General features: G+C 43.4%; 3 protein-coding genes across 5 annotated transcripts; 1 reads left to right on the forward strand and 2 right to left on the reverse strand.

Annotated features, from left to right (window-relative positions):
* Nucleotides 1–2408: 2408 nt before the first annotated feature.
* Nucleotides 2409–5221, reverse strand: LOC103715539 (ribosomal RNA small subunit methyltransferase H). Of its 2 annotated transcripts, none has more exons than XM_026807862.2 (5): nucleotides 4725–5221; nucleotides 4363–4636; nucleotides 4138–4206; nucleotides 3265–3457; nucleotides 2409–2955 (listed from the first exon to the last, which is right to left on the reverse strand). In XM_026807862.2, exons 1-5 carry the CDS (start codon nucleotides 5063–5065, stop codon nucleotides 2561–2563), a joined length of 1272 nt encoding a protein of 423 aa, XP_026663663.2. In that variant the 5' UTR covers nucleotides 5066–5221; the 3' UTR covers nucleotides 2409–2560. The 2 variants fall into 2 exon arrangements, with proteins under 2 accessions (XP_026663663.2, XP_008801423.2); XM_008803201.4 differs by having other exon boundaries at nucleotides 4363–4608; nucleotides 4725–5216.
* A 1819-nt stretch (nucleotides 5222–7040) lies between these two features.
* On the forward strand, nucleotides 7041–10864 carry LOC103715537 (pentatricopeptide repeat-containing protein At5g52850, chloroplastic). Its single transcript, XM_008803199.4, has one exon. It carries the CDS (start codon nucleotides 7712–7714, stop codon nucleotides 10244–10246), a length of 2535 nt encoding a protein of 844 aa, XP_008801421.1. The 5' UTR covers nucleotides 7041–7711; the 3' UTR covers nucleotides 10247–10864.
* Nucleotides 10865–11113: 249 nt separating this feature from the next.
* Nucleotides 11114–18314, reverse strand: LOC103715536. Of its 2 annotated transcripts, none has more exons than XM_008803197.4 (6): nucleotides 17820–18314; nucleotides 13915–13968; nucleotides 13717–13797; nucleotides 12180–12249; nucleotides 11992–12083; nucleotides 11114–11550 (listed from the first exon to the last, which is right to left on the reverse strand). In XM_008803197.4, the coding sequence occupies exons 1-6, from the start codon at nucleotides 17982–17984 to the stop codon at nucleotides 11416–11418; spliced, it is 597 nt and encodes a 198-aa protein (XP_008801419.1). In that variant the 5' UTR covers nucleotides 17985–18314; the 3' UTR covers nucleotides 11114–11415. The 2 variants fall into 2 exon arrangements, with proteins under 2 accessions (XP_008801419.1, XP_008801420.1); XM_008803198.4 differs by having other exon boundaries at nucleotides 11992–12080; nucleotides 17820–18305.
* Between the last annotated feature and the right edge of the window lie 230 nt (nucleotides 18315–18544).

Here is an 18544-nt window from a genome sequence, read left to right on the forward strand (position 1 = left end):
TCTTTACTGTTATGATGTCGTCATCCTTATCTCCGCTACATCACTGGTGTTCCGCCACCACCACCAGCAGCACCACCACTGTCATTATCACCATCTTTGTCATACCATCGATATCCCCCCACTACTGATACCTTCGACATTTCTATTACCTTCATCATTATGATCATCTCCTCCATCCTCGCTATAGTTATGTTTTTAACTAAACTCACACCATCATTAAAACTATGATTGATCAAAGATAAAAAACCAACTAACAATGGACGATGAGTCTACTGCAATGGTAACAAACAGGTATTCTTATTTCTATATATTTTGGCTATGGATGTAGGACGAAAGTTATATCTTTCGCATGAGAGACGAATTCATCTTCCATCACAAGAATCCACCATTGAGTTGCGCAATGGTCATTTCAAGATGCAATCCAACATGCGTAAATACCTTTAGCCAACCTAGATTTTACCCTTATGCATTTCGAGATATTTAAATCATGGTAGACGAAATGATTTCTTGATTTGCATGGTTGCCATCCTGTTGGCATATTAACACTAAGCAGTAAAGCGTACAACAATTTATGATATTACATAATAATTTTTAGCAGGTCTGGTTATCTTTTGGTACATACTCGTTGTGCCATGATACATACCCAACTGTATCCATGCACCAGTTACATATCATCCATGAGCTTTTGCAAAACTTGCATACGTGACCTACAAAACAGGTGTGCACGACGCATCTCAAACTCACGGCTTTTTTTTGAAGAGGGGCTAGATGACAATTGCCATTTCAGGCCCTTATTATCTACTACTGACTAACTTTGCAGAAAGCCTTTTTTTTTTTGGTACGTATTTTTAGTGTGCTTTTCAAGCAAATGGCATGCCATTCAATATATGTTGAATCATTCAATCAACAAATCAGTCTAATTACCATCAAATGCTGAAAACTATGCTTATATTTTAGGATGGAAGTAGCCTATTTTTAATTCAACAACTAGCTGAATTCAACACATATAACCCTAAAGTTATTTTCTAGCCAACTTACTCTGTTGCGAGCCCATTCTCTAGCTTGTTTAAATCATATTGATGAAAATATCCAACCTTTTTTTCTCCTTTTCCTACACGTGTGTATATAGCTTCTTATATTTTGTAGTTTATAAAGATAATGAGAACTCAAACTGACATCATTGCGGCAGCTATTTCCTTTCATGTAATGGTAATTAGTATGAGTGTAGACCCAGCTGACGGTTCTTTGCATAATAAAATGTCCCGTTTTATGGACATTTCTCTGATTGGATACCAACTAAAAATTAGGACATATGTTCAGTCACTGCTCTAGTATGAAATTAAAAGGTATAATGAGGTGAAGGGTATTATTAGCCTATTTCCTGATCTTCACCAGCTTGGAAGTTAATTTCCTGGTCTATCCTCTTTAGTCTATTTTCTTACATACTCATATAGTTTAAGCATATTGTATTAGCCTGGTCCTTCTTTTCTTTCTTCCCCGACTTTAGAAAAGCGTGAGGTGTTCCAATACCTCTTCTTCCCTGCAAAATTTTCGGATGAGCATCATTACAATCATTTCTTCTCCAATTTATAGCTTATATTTAGTTTGTCTAACCTTCTTCTCGATGGCACTTTGAAACGTCTGGGTATCCTTATCATATAGAGATTGGACTGATAGCAAACTTTTGCCTATGGAGCGATCGAGTATCTTGACCGCCAACATATGCATCGAGTGACTGACTATCACACAAGTCCTCGTATCGCAGTAAAATCCTGCAAATGAACCTATTGCTATATTAAGCGGCAAGAGTGAAGAGTGATACAACTAGGTCCTACATCAGGGTCATACGTGATGTGATAGATCCAATTAATCAAGTGTTGATCAATCTTATACCTAGTGCACTTTGATCGGAAATCCAAGTCTAGCCCACCAGTGCAATTCCGTATCCTTAATGGCATGCATCCTGTTAGCATCTTAATTGCACGCTTAGATCTGGACTCGTAGATTTAGCCTTTGAAAGATCCTAGAGTAGCCTTTTTTTTTTTTTTTGCTGGAAATCCTAGGGTAGCTTCAATTACCTAATAGAATTGCTAGATGAGAAGAGTCGGCTTACATACAATAAGAGTTTACCTCACATACAGTAAAGCTCCAAACCCAGATGGGTTTTTCAAATGGTACTGGCCTATCATTTCGAAGGAGGTGTTCCTTGTTGTGGAGAGATGTTATCCCTATGGATGGATAATTAAGACCGGACAACTTGTGTATTACTCAAAGTCTGGTGAGTTAGGTCTCACGGGAGTAATTGCAACTTGCAAGGAATCCTTCTTGGAAATTAATGTGCACTAGCTATGTCAAGATTTAGGCAGGTGGCGGCACGATATGATAAATTTTTTTTAACAAAGAAGTAATTAATAAAAAGCTAAACTAATTTTATCGGTATAGATGCAATCAGATTCATCCAGAGCAGCCAAAAAGGGCACTAAGGTTTAACATATGACGAACCCAAGAAAGCTTCGTTAGTGTGGGTACAAATGCCGTTGCTCATAAAAAACATTGCTGTTCAGAGCTTGCGAATAACTCTAAGCTTAGCGCTTCTGCACCTGCGATTTAATTTCTCTTCCTCCTTGGAAGGTGTTATTGGCCGCTTTGTCAGAACGGTACCATGACTTCCCTGCACTCTATGCCTACTCCACGTTTCTCCTCCGCCATCAGCCTCGTCCTCCCTCTGACCCTTACCATTCAAATCTCCTTCACCCCTCTCGATGATGTCAAGAAACGTCCGCTTCACAATTCTGTCCTCCAAACTGTGGAAGGAGATGACGACAAGCCGACCACCAGAGGAGAGGCAATCAAAGCAGGCATGTATAGCATCTTCTAGAGTCTGGAGTTCATCATTAACTGCTATCCTAAGTGCTTGAAATACCCGCGTCGCCGTCTTGATCCAACCATGCCTTCCTGCAGTTTTAAGTTTAACCATGAGATATTCATCCAAGACACAGGAACGGATGATCACAAAATTTGTTAGGCTGATATCTCTGCCTCCAATGGCCGAGCGGGAATTAATTCCGAATCATGGGCCAATGGACTTGACGGTGATCTCCAGATGATTATATTCATGCAATTCAGTACAGGAAATCAAAACCACGTCTCAACTAGGCCATATACATCATTCTCGTCATCCAATCCAGGTTTCTCTGGTGTTTTTTCAGTGTACCTCCTGCTGTACGTACGTGCAATGTTAGCATTCAGTATCGGATCACCTACCTCCAGACCCGGCAGATGTGCTCCGCACGAGATCTACAAGTTGAGCCGTAGAATGCAATCCCCCATCTGCACGAGCACCCACAATTTGTTTCTGAAGAAAACGCCAGTTGCTTTCCTCTCCATAATCACGCAATACCCGTCCCACTTCAGAATCAGGCCAGTAATTCAAGATATCCTCCGCTTTCAAGCTTGCCTGTCACAATCCTGTTCAATCGGTCAAATATCCCCAGAATCTATCTTTCTATATCCCGAGAGCTTACCTGAGAACTGGGAGGTTGTCTTCATCATGAATATAATGACAAATTCAATCCTATTATGCGTAAGATGATCATACATCAACTCAGGTAACAAAACAAAAAATAAAGAAGAGGCAGAACAATATATAGGTATTGAGCCAGCTAATGAAATAAGCATGTCGTAAAGGCAGCAACGTGTTACAGCAACAGCCATGGCCTGGGATTATCATGGTGGCAAAGAAGCCAACTCGTAGCGAATAAAAGTTTCGAACCTATACTCATCATTTAGTTAAACTAGATCAAAAACGAGGCATGAAATCATGTGAGGAGATCATCCAACAAGGTAGAGGTGGCTAGGGATGCTCTACACATGGGGCTCCCCGTAGGCGAGCCGCGTGGCGAGCAGCTCGTGCCCGGGTCAAAATTCAACTCGAAATGGAGCTCCCTTAAGGGGGCACGATCCATGGAAAACCCCCTCGAGTAGGTAGCAGAGAAGAGAGAGCTTAATCTTATTAGTCGGATGCAAAGCAATCTCTAGAACTTTGAAGTCAATGCCTCTCCACAGAGCAACAACGTCAGAGGCACAGAATCGGAATATCTTTGCTATGAAGGGAAGAGGTTTAGAGGCAGCTCTCACCTGAGGGTTCATCCGCATATCCAGAGGCCCATCGCCAAGCACACTGAATCCTCTGTCCGAATTGTTCACCTGCTCCGTACAGCACACGCAGCACTTAATTTACGGCGGCAATCTCTCAAACAGGAAGGAAGCGAAAATCAAACGACTCCTCAGACTCCCCACCCACTCCCCCGCCCGTGGGCTGTATGCCTGTATATGCGTTTTGTGACCAGGGAGGGGTTATACCTGCATGGATGACATTCCCAAGTCCATCAGGATCCCGTCGACTCCGCCTTCGAGGAGGTTCTCGTCGATGCCGCCAAGAACGGACTTTATGTACTTGAAATTCCGGACATGGGTGTAAGCTTTCAAGCTGCCGTCGCGAGGATTATCATTTAGGAGGTCTTCGATCCGCGCTCGAGCCTTGTCATGGGCGACAGGATCCACGTCCAGACCGACATACAGCTCCAGCTCTCTATGCGCCTCTATAATCTGTTGGGAAATAGATCGAACACCACAGCTACGAAGATAAGATAGCCATCAACAAAATGAAAAAGCCAGAAAAGGGGGAGGGAGGGGGCGAGAGAGGGAGAGAGAGAGAGACGGACGGCGACGGAGTGGCCTGCAGCACCGAGGGTGCAGTCGACGAAGGAGCGGAGGTGGAGGTGGCGGAAGACGTCGAGCACCTCGCCCAGCATGACGGGCAGGTGGGCGTGGCCCCCTGCGGCGTCCGCGTAGCGCCGGTAGAGGTCCCAGTCGAAGCCGGCCCCCGAGCGCGTCCGCCTGGTGAGATGGTCCGCAAAGGCAGACGCGGTGCTCTTGGCCGCAACTCTCTTCTTCTCGACTCTTGCCCTGGCACCGCAAGCAGCAGCGACGGCAGCGAGCTCCCGACCACCTTGCCGCAAACGCCATCTCCGTTCCCAGCGGACGAGGGAATGGAGACGGGCATGGGGATGCGGTGGGTGGAGCAGGAAGACACGCCACGTTGCCATGATTGATATTTAAGACAAGACGATGCACCAGCCCTTCACACCACCAACCCTTGGCGGCGAAGAAGGCCGAGATTGCTCGACTACACTGTCGATGTGTATGTCAGAAACTTCCCCTTTCAATGATCCAGGTTGCTGTCCTTTTTTCAAGTTTTAATTTATTATTTTAACCGCTATGCTTATTGATATTTTTTCTTTTCTTAAATAATAATTTTGATTAGGTTTTGGGGTATGAGGCCGTTTGAGATTATTTTTGGAGGGGCTAAAAACAATTTCTAAAGTCCCGAAAGCACTTTTATGCAAGGACTTATGTGTGTGTCTTTGCTCCCACATCAATTATCGAAGAGTTTTTTTTTGATCAAGTAACCCAAAAAATATCTTACAAATAGTCTTTTTGGATGAGTTTTAAGTTGTTATGCATGATATCAGAGTAGATCCACCATGTAGCTTATGTAAAATAGGAAACACTGCAGCCCGGATTCATAGAGGCTAACCATGGATCAATCGTGGTGTTTGTGATTTGATTTGAATACATTTCGATCCTTAGCCTGACAAAGTTGTTAAGGCTTAGTTTAGGGAAAGTATGAGAGGCCCTATGCAGACGTGTCTTTAGTCTCATATCAGTTACTCGGCCAGAGAAATTTTGAATCAAGGAATTCAAAAAAAATACCTTCCGATTAGTTTTTTTAGATAAATTCTAGATTGTTATAAAAATATATGGATAATTTTTTTTATCATTTCTCATATTAAAAGTTTTCCCAACTTTGTTACTAAACATATATTAAAGATTTATAGTATTTTACCTGAGTAAGAATCTTGTATTTTCGTTCTCAAGCAATAATCACTAATTTTATTAGCTCATATAACCGGAATTAACAAAAAAAAACATATTTATTCGGGGTCTTACCACTTGTGTGGTACCCCACATGGGTGGGTCACTTGGACACCATGCTACCCTGCCCTAACTCCCTGATATTTTTTCAAATGCGTATAATGGGAAGAGGAGCTAGAGGAGCCTTCCCACCCTTTGCTCCGAAATATCTGGGCAATGATGGAGGCTGGAGGGGCCTTCCAGGCCAAGCATATATTTCATAAAGTTAATGGGGTTGTGGACTGGGTAGCTGCTTATGTAGCCAGTCACTCCAGTAGTACCCTGTAGGCTGGAGATAGGAAGTTATCCCTCGCACTCCGAGGTATTTTGTTTTTTGATTTTATTTGGTGTATCCATACTCGTCAGGTATGATCTACCTGCCTTAGCAAAAAAAAAAAAAAGAAAAAAAAGGAGCTTAGACTGGGAAAGGCTGAAGAGCATTAACTCGCTCGCTTGAAGAGAGTGGGCAGAAAATGAAAAACTAGCAACAACGGTTAATCTTGGTGCGAAGAAAAATGTAGAATACCTTAAAGATACGGAATGTTTGAACCAGGAGAACATGCAGCTTCAGATTTTCTTTCCAGCCATGAGAAAGGGGCGCATTTATTGCTCATGTGTAGTTTATTTAAGAAGTTTTGCTGGTGAAAATGATTAGCGACCAATGTCGTAGCTCGGAATGTGAATTCTTGTTATATCATCTGAGTTTCAATGCAGGGGGAAAAGTAGTGAAATAAATTTGTTCAATTTGGAGCAACCTTTTTTTTAACAAAAAGAAAACTTTGTCACATTAATGATGGAGTACATCATTTTGCACAACTATGATATGATTTAAACGGATCGAAAATCTTGCTTTAAGACATTTTGTTGGAAAATTGCACCATAACATTATATATATATATATATATATATATATATATATATATATATATATGATTTGTGATAGCAGATGTAGATAGGAAAACATATATTCTTTATTTTAATTATACATATCACCATCCATTCTAAAACCCTGCCATTGTATTTGAGCGCTGCTTTTTATTGAAGAAATTTACTTGCAAATTTCTAATATATATGTATGCATTTTTTTATGTATGTAGTATAATTTTTTTGGCGGTATTGCCGTGCAAAAAGGGGCAACATAGTCTCTCCCTTTCTCTCTCTCTTATAAATGACAATTTAACTTACGATTTCATAATTAAATTAATTTTCTATTACAAAGTTCTGGAACTCTCTACCCTTTCTCTTGTTGGTGAAGGCCCTTTCTTCTAGCTTTTCTTATGGATTGTTGATGTAGTTGAAGTCCCCTGCACGACCATGGGATATCCCTGTTGGACCAGCTTGACTGCCTCCTCCTACAGGACCATCCTGTCCCTAAAATCCATGCTCGCGGTAGCTTGAATCCATGGAGCACCATTTTCTCCAAAAATCACCATATCTACCTATTGATGGTATACATTGAAAATGTCGAGGTTAAAATATCCTTGTCTTTAGGTTGCAATAATACCGTCCGACAATTCTTTAGACTCCACTGCATAGATTTTGGTAACTTCCGTCCAGCTCGCTAAAAGCTCCCTCTCGAGAGCCGGGTTTTAAAAAAAACACATCCAAATGGAGGTGTTTTCAGCGAAGGAGGTGCCGTCGCCGAGGGCCCCAGCGACGGACCACTCTTCGCCGCTCGCGGAGCTGCCCCTCTCCCTTGTCGCCAATCTCTTCATTACCCCAACCACACAGTAGCATGAGCAGCTGCCGGATCACGGTCTTGACCAGCTTCTTCCACCGCTCTCCGTTCCATGCTAGTCCTGTTCCTGCTACTTTCTCCCCACATCCCGCACCATCATTCTTTACGTCTCTCTCCCGCTGCACCCTACCGCACGACCCCCATCGGCACCCGCATCTATTGGATTCGGTTTTGGATTCGTATTCGGATACGGATGGAGCAGAGAAGCGAGCGTCCGCCGCCTACGTCGTCGCCGAGGTTGAGTGCCCGGCGCTGCTGTCTCGCTGCAGGTCCCTGCGAGAGTGCATCTGCGTGCACGGCTTCATTATCAAGGCGGGCCTGCACGGCCACCTCCTCCTCAGCAACCGCCTCCTCGCCCTCTACTCGAGATGCTCCGGCGGAGCAGCCGAAGCGCGCAAGCTGTTCGACGGGATGCCCCACCGGGATGCCGCCACCTGGAGCGGCATCATCTCGGCCTACTCTCGCAGCGGGGATCACGAGGAGGCCCTCCGCTTCTTCCAGCGGATGCTGCTTGCCTCCGGTTCTTCCGCCGCGAACGAGTTCGTGCTCTCGAGCGTCGTGCGCTGTGCCTCCTCGCTCCGGGCGCTGGATCTGGGGATGCAGGCTCACGCTCACATATTGAAGCGCGGATTCGGATCCAACACCGTCCTGGGCAGCGCTCTGCTCCATCTCTACTCCAGATGTAGCGGGCTCGAAGAGGCAGCCCGGATCTTCGCCCTGATCGACTGTCGAGACGCCGTCTCCTGGACCGCCATGATCTCTGCTCTTGTGGATGCTGAGGACTGGGGCAGCGCCATACAGATGTACGCCTCCATGATCGAGAGCGGGACCACGCCTACCGAGTTCACGTTCGCCAAGCTTCTGACGGCCTGCGTAGTTCTCGGCCAACGGTGGGGCGCACTGCTCCACGCTCACCTCGTCCTCTGGGGTTTGGAACTTAATTTGGTCCTCAAGACGGCGCTCGTCGACATGTACTGCAAGTGCCGCGACGTGAGCACCGCTCTCAGAGTCTTCCGCCAAACGCCGGAATCTGATGTGATGGTGTGGACGGCACTGATCGCAGGGTACTCCCAGGTGGAAGGCTACCGCGAGGCCATCTCGACATTCCGAGAGATGGAGGCCGCTGGCGTCATGCCCAACTCCTTCACGTATGCCGGGATCCTCAGCGCCTGCGCGTCGTCCCCGGTGCCTGAATTGGGGAGGCAGCTCCATGGACGGGTGGCCAAGGCCGGGTTGGAGCACGATGCGTCCGTGGGGAACGCGCTGGTGGACCTGTACGCCAAATGGTCCCCGGATTTGGAGGACCCCGTGCGCGCCTTCCAGCGGATCGCCTCTCCAAACGTGGTCTCCTGGACGGCTTTGATCGCAGCACTTGTCCGACACGGGAGACACCGAGACGCGTTGGCAGCGCTGACAGAGATGCGAGCCGCCGGAGTGGAGCCTAACTCCTTCACCTTGTCCACGCTCCTCAAGGGCTGTGGTGGCGACTCCGGCGAAGCACAAGCACAAGTAGAAGCTCTGGCTCATGCGAGGAAGCTCCAGGCCTACGTGCTCAAGACCAGCCTGGACTCGGCGGATGCGGCTGTCGGGAACTCGCTGGTGGACGCCTATGCTCGATGCGGGGGGGCGGACGAGGCGTGGGCCGTGGCGAGCACGATGGTGCCCCGCAAGGATGTGCTCACGTACACGAGCTTGGCCAAGGGGCTGAACCAGATGGGCCTCCACCGGAGGGCTCTAGCCTTGATCCATCGCATGAGCGAGGAGGGCGTGAGGATGGACGACTTCAGCCTCGCCTGCTTCCTATCCGCTGCTGCAGGCTCGGCGGCTGTGGGGTCCGGGAAGCAGTTGCACTGCTACTCGGTGAAGTCCGGGTTGCGCAGCCGGATATCGGTCTCCAACGGCCTTGTCGACATGTACGGCAAATGCGGGAGCATTGATGAGGCTCGCAGTGTCTTCATGGCGATCCAGGCGCCGAATGTGGTGTCGTGGAACGGATTGATATCCGCGCTGGCATCCAATGGGCGGTTCGTGGAAGCCTTGTCCGCTTTCGAGGACATGAGGCTGGCGGGAGTCCCGCCGGACGGCATCACCTTCCTGTTGGTCCTGTACGCCTGCAGCCATGGCGGCCTGGTCGATGCGGGCATCGAGTATTTCAACTCCATGGAAGAATTGTACGGTGTGCCCCCGCGACACGATCACTATGTTTGCCTGGTGGACATGCTGGGCCGAGCCGGCAGGCTGGAGGCAGCAGCGCAGGCCGTAAAGACCATGCCCTTCCGACCGGATACGTTGATCTACAAGACCCTGCTTGCTTCCTGCAGGTTCCACGGGAACCTGGTTCTTGGAGAGTGCATGGCGAGGAATGCGCTAGGGATCGACCCGGCGGATCCGGCGATCTATGTGCAGCTAGCAGGCATCTATGATGATGCAGGGAGGCCAGAGTGGAGTGAGCAGACTCGCCGGATGATGAAGGAGAGGGCGCTAAGGAAGTGCCCCGGCCAGAGTTGGATGGAGGCGGAGAAACTGACATGACAGAGTGAAGTGGCACAACTAGGTCCTACATCAGGATCATATGTGATGTGATAGATCCAATCAATCAAGTGTTGATCAATCTTACACCTAGTGCACTTTGATCGGAAATCTAAGTCTAGCCAACCAGTGCAACTCCATATCCTTAATAGCATGCATCTTGTTAGCATCTTAATTGCACGCTTAGATCTGGACTCATAGGTTTAGCCTTTGAAAGATCCTAAAGTAGTTTCAATTACCTAATAGAATTGCTAGATGAGAAGAGCTAGCTTACATACAATAAGAGTTACCTTATATACAATAAGGCTTCAGACCCGGATAGCTTTATACTCTCCTTGTTGTGGAGAGATATGGATGGATAATTAAGACAGTGATCGGCGCCTCTAAGGCTTTATCCTTTTAATAACTCAAGAGATTCAAAAGCCTGGATATTGCTAAAAATATATTTAAAAAAGAAATACAGCATAAAGAACTATAATGTCAAAAGAGCTACAGAAGCGAAGCTGAGGCGAAAATGACCCATCCAATTGAAACGATCAATGCACGTCCGGTAACACTTGAGAGAGCCCCCATTAGGTTAACCTAATAAGATGATATGACATTGTTTCTCGGAGTCAATGATTTTTGTGGAAAAAAACTCTCAAAATCACTAGAATTGTCCTCAATAGGAACAAGTGATGGGCAAGGGTCCTTCAGGCAGTCATCTAGGAACATTGGAACAAAACTCTGATAATGATGTCAGTTCCTTTTCTTTTCCCTTGCCTGTCCCCCAAACCTGTTAGCCCAAACCAGGCCAACGCCACCCACCCACACACGTATAAAAAAACATTGAAGGCTTTCCAACCGGAAAAAAGAAAAAAGATAGACGAATGATGCCTACCATGATACGGACTTCCATAAGATTATAAGTTCACAATCATCAAGAAAACATTTTAATTGAAGTAAACTTCCACTTAGAGACACACTACGGGAACTAGAGGTTACAAACAAGCACATAATATGAAATTTTATAAATGTACCCTTACGAGGTTTAAAGGGCTTGGCGTATCATGAGCACGAGATTAGAAAATGATAAGGTTCCATTGCAAACAAGAAATTACACACAGGTAAGAGCTAGCATCAGCAGTGATGGCACCAAAAAGACCGACACCGCAAAAAGGCTTCCCGTCCCTTTATCTATCTTTCAGCTCTTCTTCAAATTTTAGTAATTGTTCACGTATAGGTGTCAGAAACAACCTCAGATCCTTGCAGATCTGCATACTATCCTCCATTTCAAGGCCCTTCTCTTCACTAAGCCTTATCTCAATCTGCAAGTTAAATAAAAAGGGATTAAAACTACAACTAAAGAAGACTCAATGAATCGCCATCATAATCTAAAGGCTTTTCCCATCAAACATATGGTTAACTATAAAGCACAACTCGACGTTGAGCAGGCTCCATGGAAAGATCGAGCAGATTCTACAATTTATCACAGGCCCAACATCTGTGAGCCAACTTTTTAAGAAAGAGAAGGGCCTGCTTTAAAACCCAGATATAGTTGCCAGGTAGGCAGACCTCCCTTGGTAGTTGCAATTTAAGCTCATGAAATCAAGAAGCAATAACCCCAGATTCCCCTACACTTGCAAAGACCCATAGGTGAAGCTCAAAACCATCAAACTAGAGCATTCTACAATCCATATCAATCCTATTCCTCATCTTAAAATTAGCTTGTCAGCAAGCTTAAGAGCCAATAACATCATGGCACATACCTGCAAGTCGTCAAGCTCACCAAATGAAAATTCAGGAATATCCAAGTGGCCTTTGATCTTCTTCTTCTCCTCTTGGATTAACCATTCCCCTGCTTCCATTATCCATAAGTTTATCAACACACAAGGTATAAAAGGAAAGCATTATCAAGCAAAAAGAACAAAAACCTTAGATTAAATGCACCCTGTACCTTTGAATTTCAGAGTCAACTCATAGGTGTAGCCCACTCTCTTCTTGTTACGCACAGTGATCAAGAATGCCTGCTCAACATCCAAAAACTTTAAATTGACCGGTCGCTAAAACAAAATTTTCTATACTGTAAACAACTTTAAACAAATAAAAAAATCACTAAATGAAAAGGGAGATTCCATTTGATTGAAGGATTTGGTAAAAAGCGTAGGGTGTTTTATATAAAAAGGAAGATACTTGGGATGACATTCTTTTATTTGTTTTGCAGCTCAGAAGAAATTGATGTACATACTATGACTTTTTTGGAAAGACTTGCAATGATAGCCCTTATTCACGAAGCCAACCCTATTTGCTGGGAAAAGGATTGGCAATTACAGATTATGTGAAAGGAGTATGACAAATGAATGATGCAGATGCACAATATTAAAAATATGTCAAAGTGAAAAAAAGAAAAGAAAAGCGAATGCTGCGTCAATTAATATAGAATCAAAAATAATAACCAAAATGATCAAGCTACCAAAGGAGCCTGTTAAGCAAATTCAATTATGGAAACAAAGTTGGCAACTGATAAAAGCACTTCCACTTCATGCAACAATTGCAACTTCAACACATTTATTTAATTAGTAGTCGAGTCAGGAGTCGTTCAGAGAGCAATTTTCCTGAGAGAGCGGGCCTAATTGTAATGACAAAATTGGAGATCAAAGAAGGTTAATATTGTACATTTTGCAAGTGTTGCTATTGTTAAATTTACATGTTGCTACTGTTACACAAACAATGGCAAAGTGAACCCTCCGCAAAGCCTTCAACAAACATTTTTGAGTCCTGAAGCCTTCAACACAGATGGTCATCACTTGATTCTCTAACGATGCCACACCGACTTCTACCTCAATATCCGATGCAATGCTGCAATTATGCACATGCTTCTATAAACTCTCAAGACACTATTAGTTGCTAGAAGTTCTCTCAAGGTTAAGGGATAAAGATGATAGTCAATACTATGTGCATCTGGAAAATTTTCATTCTCCTGTCATTAATATTGGATCAGATGCAGAGGCTCAACTCCATGAAATATTTCAGAGGAATTCACTCTTACATAGACCTACTCTAAAATCCTGGGAATGGGTTATCTATCATGTCCATGAGTTTATAATTAGTGAAACCATCAACAGAAAGCTCAAACACCCATCAACTAAGGGTACTTGACCTAAGGGAATTTCATGCAAAGACTTCTCACATAAATCCACAAAAAACCCACAAAATTTTATCCTTCTAAATGCTGGTTTTGCACTAAGGGGTAGCAAATTACTCGAATTGCCTGAGAATTTTGAGGCTTCATCAATGTATGCTTTACCAGTGGAAAAGACTAATAAACCTATTGCTAGTCTAATAAGGGTATTTGTGTCTGACTGAAGACAGAATTCCATGAAAAGAGTCGATATAAATCCACAGAGATAAAGGAAAAATCCACCAAATTGCTTCCTACTAAATTCAGTTTCTGCAATAAGGGTTAGCCAATTGACCACTAAATATATACTCACATCGCCTGAGCATTTTGACACTTCATCGATGGATGCTTTACCACTGGAAAACTCCAATGAAGCCAAAGAGCTAAGCAACTCCTGCAATTCAAGATCAGAAGACAGCCAAAAAAAAAAAAAAAAAAAAAATGCAAGTAATTAGAATGTCTTGGCAATGCTGATTGATATAAAAACTCTCGAGTGTGTAGAGTACTAAACCTTTATTCGACTGCTGGCCCATGAATTAAGGTTCTTCTCCTCCCAAGTTCCAGCCTGCAGACACATGCAAAGCGCTACGTTTAAGAAAATAAATGAATTAGCAATAATAATTTCCTAGTTAACTGCCTAGATCTATAGTTTTCAACCTGGGAGAAACGCAATCAACTCAAACAACTAAATTCAAGCTAATATACTGCCCATCTAAATCTTTAATATGTATTCAAGTTATCATTTCAAAACACGGGCAGCAATGATTCTGGTCAAAATCAGGATAACAAAGGTAAAATGACAATAGCTCATAAGAGGAGCTCAAACTATGAATTGAATCTTCATTTAAAATTCATCAATGCCAGAGCTTCAACCACAGGCAAAATGTCATAACTTAGAAATGGGCAGAGGGCTAGCTATTGCTTCAGCCACAAACAATAGGCCATATCCTGCAATGGTCAGGAAGTCGCATATAGGCAAACATGTGCGGTGTCATTAACAAATAGTTATAAGATGGGAGGATATCTCCAAATAAAAGAGAGACAGATGGGCAATGAAGCTAGTCCCACAGAAAAAGATTCAGTTAGCGGAACAGGAAAGAGGAAAAAACCATGAAGATTGGTTATAACTGCAAGCTTAGATATGCAGGAAGAATAGTACCAAGAAGAATCAAAATATTATTGCACAAATATCTGAAGGATCCATTAAACATGTGAATAGGATAACTGGCACATCAATAATTATCAAGTCTTAGCAAGTGAGCCAGTGTAATTGGCATCTATACACCACAAATAGAGAGGTGTAGTGGCAAGATCAGGAAGTGCAAAACATATGAACAATGGATATTCATGGATTCTGACCTAAGAGAGAAGCAGCGGACGCCAGTAAATATGTGATGGACATTGGTCTAAAAAATAGAAAAACAACAGGTGAATGAAACTTAAGTTTGCATTTCATACGATCCATCAATAGCAAATACAAATTTACAAGCATGCATGCTTTTATGCATTTGATTCCCATTTGCTTGTGGCTAAATACATATACATGGACGTATGCATGCACTCACCTACACGTAGACACAAACACATTTATGTATTTGCTTCTCACTTGCAGCTAAATGCTCATATACATGTATGCATGCACACATGAGCACATTTATTCATTTGATTCACGCCTGTGGCTAAATACTCATAGGTGCTCATATACACGTATGCACACTTGCTTGTGGCTAAATGCTCAAATACATGTATGCGTGCATATACTCAGACGCATGCACATGCACACACATACATAATATGAGATAAAAGTTACTGGCAATTGAGAATCCAAAGTTACATATTGAGTGTTGATCATTTTATCATGCAATGAAAAAAGCCATCAGTTTATACCATATAACAATAATGCTTGGTAGAGTCTGATCATTCCAGGTAATCGGGTATTTATGAACATGTGCAGTGCAGATAAAATTGATGAAATCAAAAGATAACCAAAATAACGTGGTAAATTGTAAAAGATGAACATACAACATCCTTCAGAGTTAAATTCATGGAGGAGTAAAACTAATCCAATAGCTTTCCTAAATCTGGCATATTGCAAAACATAAAAAGCCAGTTGCAAGAGAAGCTCTGGGAAAATCTGAATGAAAGAAAAGTACTTTAAATTAAAAAAAAGCTTAGTAGTAGAAAGTTGATAACCAAAACATGAGGAAATAGTACACATCTCCTACAATATTTAACGGGGACTCCTCTGAGTATCCACTGTTGGTTCAATGGTCTAACATGATAGCATATGAGGAAAGATAAGAATTACATGAGAATTACATGAAAGGTTAGAGAGTTTTAAAAAAAATACCCAACTGCTATAAATATAGGAGAATTAGGTGAATAGTTAGAGAGTTTCCCAAAAAGAAAATCTGCCCAACTGTCATAAATATGGGACAGTCTCAAGAAAGATAATTACATGACACAAGTATGTTGCATTTGATGTTGCATGAGATATTGGTGGCCCAGCTCAACTCCAAGGCATTACCCAAACCCACCTAAAGTCTGAATTGAAAGGTGCGAAGGTAATGATGTAAAACCAGCCTTGAAGGAATGAGCTCACAATTGCTACAATTTGATTTATATTTCACGCGCCAAGAAAGAAGCAAGAAATCGGATCTTCTCTGGTTAACAAGAGAGAATCAGCAAGCAAGGTTGGAACCATGACTAAAAAGGGCATTTTCTTAAGACAAATTAATGCTATTGCAGGGAAAGGTGAAAAATAATGATGAAAGAAGAATTTCAAATTTTTAACATTTGAAAGACTAACTTCACACTGCCCCAGCCCTCAGTACTAACTCTGAATAATAAACTTCATATTCTCACGAACCCAGCATAAAAGGTCATCACTAGTAATTTAGGACAAAGTTTTTATGTCTTACAACATACTGTGAGTCAATTAAATAGAACTCAAAACAAACAATGGCCCAAAATTGAGTTAAAAAAAAAAAATCACCGGAAACCATAAAATGCATAATCTACACCTGGAAGTAAAAAGTACAAGATCCCTAGATCAGAAAAAACAAAGAACTTCGACCCCTGGGATTGAAAAACAAAACTAAATAGCAGCAAAAGTTAACAAGATAAAAGCATCTAAAGAAAACTGCCAAAGCCCAACATACAGTATTATATCAGTGCCCAAGCACAAGTATAGCATTGGTTCAGATCTAGCCATTTAAAAGATATGGAAGGGTCAGAGAGAGACGGTAGCTTAGGTGTGATAATGATTACGGCCAGAATGTGCACGAGGTAACCGAAGGCTACAACAAGTGGGCAAGCGATGTGGAATGGAACTGTGAAGAATTTGAGCAGCCACAAGATAAAAAAAAAAGAGAGTCAGGTTTGGAGACTGGTTATAATGCAAGCGTCATAGCCAGCAAGCATGTGTTAGAAATTTCACACCTAAAGTACGACAGTAGTGCTATAGTGGGCTTTAATGAGATTCTAGAAACTTCTTCCATCCTTAAATGGGTGAAGTTGTTTGAAATTGGTGAGATAGTTCCTTTTGTTTAAGTCCATGTCAGAGTATACCTAGAGTCCAGAGAGTCTGGCTAGAGCCTCAAGAGTCCGTTAGGTATTAGGAGTACAACTCTATTGGTCATGATGTAAGGAGGATCTCATGACCTAGACTTCATAAGTTATACGAGAGAAATTTTCCATCAACAAAGTTTTCTTTGCTTTGCTCTGTGACGCTTGTTCTTGAAGAGATTGGTGGGTCCATCAGCTTGAGTCAAGAGCACTTGAAGATGGTGGACTTGTCAGAGGATGGTGTTTCTCTCGCTGGTCATTTTTCCTCAAGGAGATGGAGAACTAACTATTTGTTTTCTTTTGCTATCTATGCTTGTTCTGCGTTAACCAGGATGGCAAGAGACCCTTTTGTTCTAAGATATGTTATTTGTGTGGAAAGAAATCGAAAGCAAATCGATGCCCCAAATTTGGCACGAGTTTAACATCCCAAAGCTGTCCTGAAGGTATTACAACGAGCAATATGAGAGGAACCCTACAGACCGGTATTGATGCAGCAATCAAAGATAAGTCAGGGAACTGAGTTATTGGAAGAAAAAAAAAATCAAACAGGAATTGATTTGTTGAGGAATTTAACATCTCGTATCCTGATGATTATCGAAACCCTAGGGCGGAGGTCAAGTTAAGTTTTGGATGCCCGCTATTTCTGTTTGCCTTTTTTTATTTTAAGATTTCTACATTTGGCAGCATTATCCATACCAGGAAGGCTCTTTCTTTCTCCCTTTCTTTCTTTCTTTCCACTTTTTCTAAAATAAATAAAAATCTACCATCGTAGTTAGGAACCGGTGGATGATGCATACATTGGGAAAGAAAGATAAAATGATAGCCAAGAGAAAGGTGAGGTTTTCTGACCTGATTCCAGACGGAGCCCAAGGTGGTGGACTGGGGTTGCTTGGAGATGTCGTCGGCGGAGAGCTTGCGAGGGACGGGAAGGGGGGCGGCGTCCTCCCTCGCCTCCCTTACCCAGTACGTGTACGATGTCTGCTGCTGCTGCTCGGCCACCCCGTCCCCTTCCATCGACGATTAATAATAATAGCTAACAATTACTAATGGAATTAATAATGGATGATGATGGTGTCCTCCTCCTCCTTCTCGGGGAGGAAGAGAGAGAGAAAGAACCCTTTCGTGGGGGTGGTTAGGATGGTCGGATTCGCAGGAAATAGCAAGGAGACCACGTCGCTCTCTTGTGCGGAGGATCAGATCAGACGAGAGACGACGAAGGAAGGAAATGGAACGAGTCGCCTCCGACAAGGTTGGGGGCAATAGAGGAGGGGGGTGGGGGTTTGGTTTTTTGTTTTGGGGCGACGGTTGACCGGAAAGAATCGGTCCGGAAAACTTCCCGAAGCTTCGCCGGTGTTCGGATACCTTCTCCTCGCTTCTATGCGCACCCAACTCCGGAACGGTCCCTACCTCGGTTAATTTGGACTTGGATTTGGGCTTGGATATAGGGACGAGGAGGATCGCGCTCCGTTCGGGTCCTGGGTTATCCCGGACCCAAGTTTGATCTTAACTTGCACAGGTTCCACACCTAACCCATTACGATCGGGTCGAACGGGTGGGTGCCGCCCAGGTTTTCA

Source organism: Phoenix dactylifera, chromosome 7 (assembly GCF_009389715.1).
Source record: "Phoenix dactylifera cultivar Barhee BC4 chromosome 7, palm_55x_up_171113_PBpolish2nd_filt_p, whole genome shotgun sequence".
Classification (NCBI taxonomy): domain Eukaryota; kingdom Viridiplantae; phylum Streptophyta; class Magnoliopsida; order Arecales; family Arecaceae; genus Phoenix; species Phoenix dactylifera.

Excerpts from the sequence above, each read along its gene's own strand:
- LOC103715536 (XM_008803197.4), bottom strand. The coding sequence starts at position 17,984 with ATGGAAGGGGACGGGGTGGCCGAGCAGCAGCAGCAGACATCGTACACG. Across the intron at positions 13,798-13,914 it reads GGGCCAGCAGTCGAATAAAG|GAGTTGCTTAGCTCTTTGGC; the intron begins GTTTAGTACTCT and ends CTTGAATTGCAG. Across the intron at positions 12,250-13,716 it reads TGTCAAAATGCTCAGGCGAT|GCATTCTTGATCACTGTGCG; the intron begins GTGAGTATATAT and ends GATGTTGAGCAG.
- LOC103715539 (XM_008803201.4), bottom strand. The coding sequence starts at position 5,108 with ATGGCAACGTGGCGTGTCTTCCTGCTCCACCCACCGCATCCCCATGCC. Across the intron at positions 3,458-4,137 it reads ATATGCGGATGAACCCTCAG|GCAAGCTTGAAAGCGGAGGA; the intron begins GTGAGAGCTGCC and ends GGATTGTGACAG. Across the intron at positions 2,956-3,264 it reads CACATCTGCCGGGTCTGGAG|GAAGGCATGGTTGGATCAAG; the intron begins GTAGGTGATCCG and ends TTAAAACTGCAG.
- LOC103715537 (XM_008803199.4), top strand. The coding sequence starts at position 7,712 with ATGAGCAGCTGCCGGATCACGGTCTTGACCAGCTTCTTCCACCGCTCT.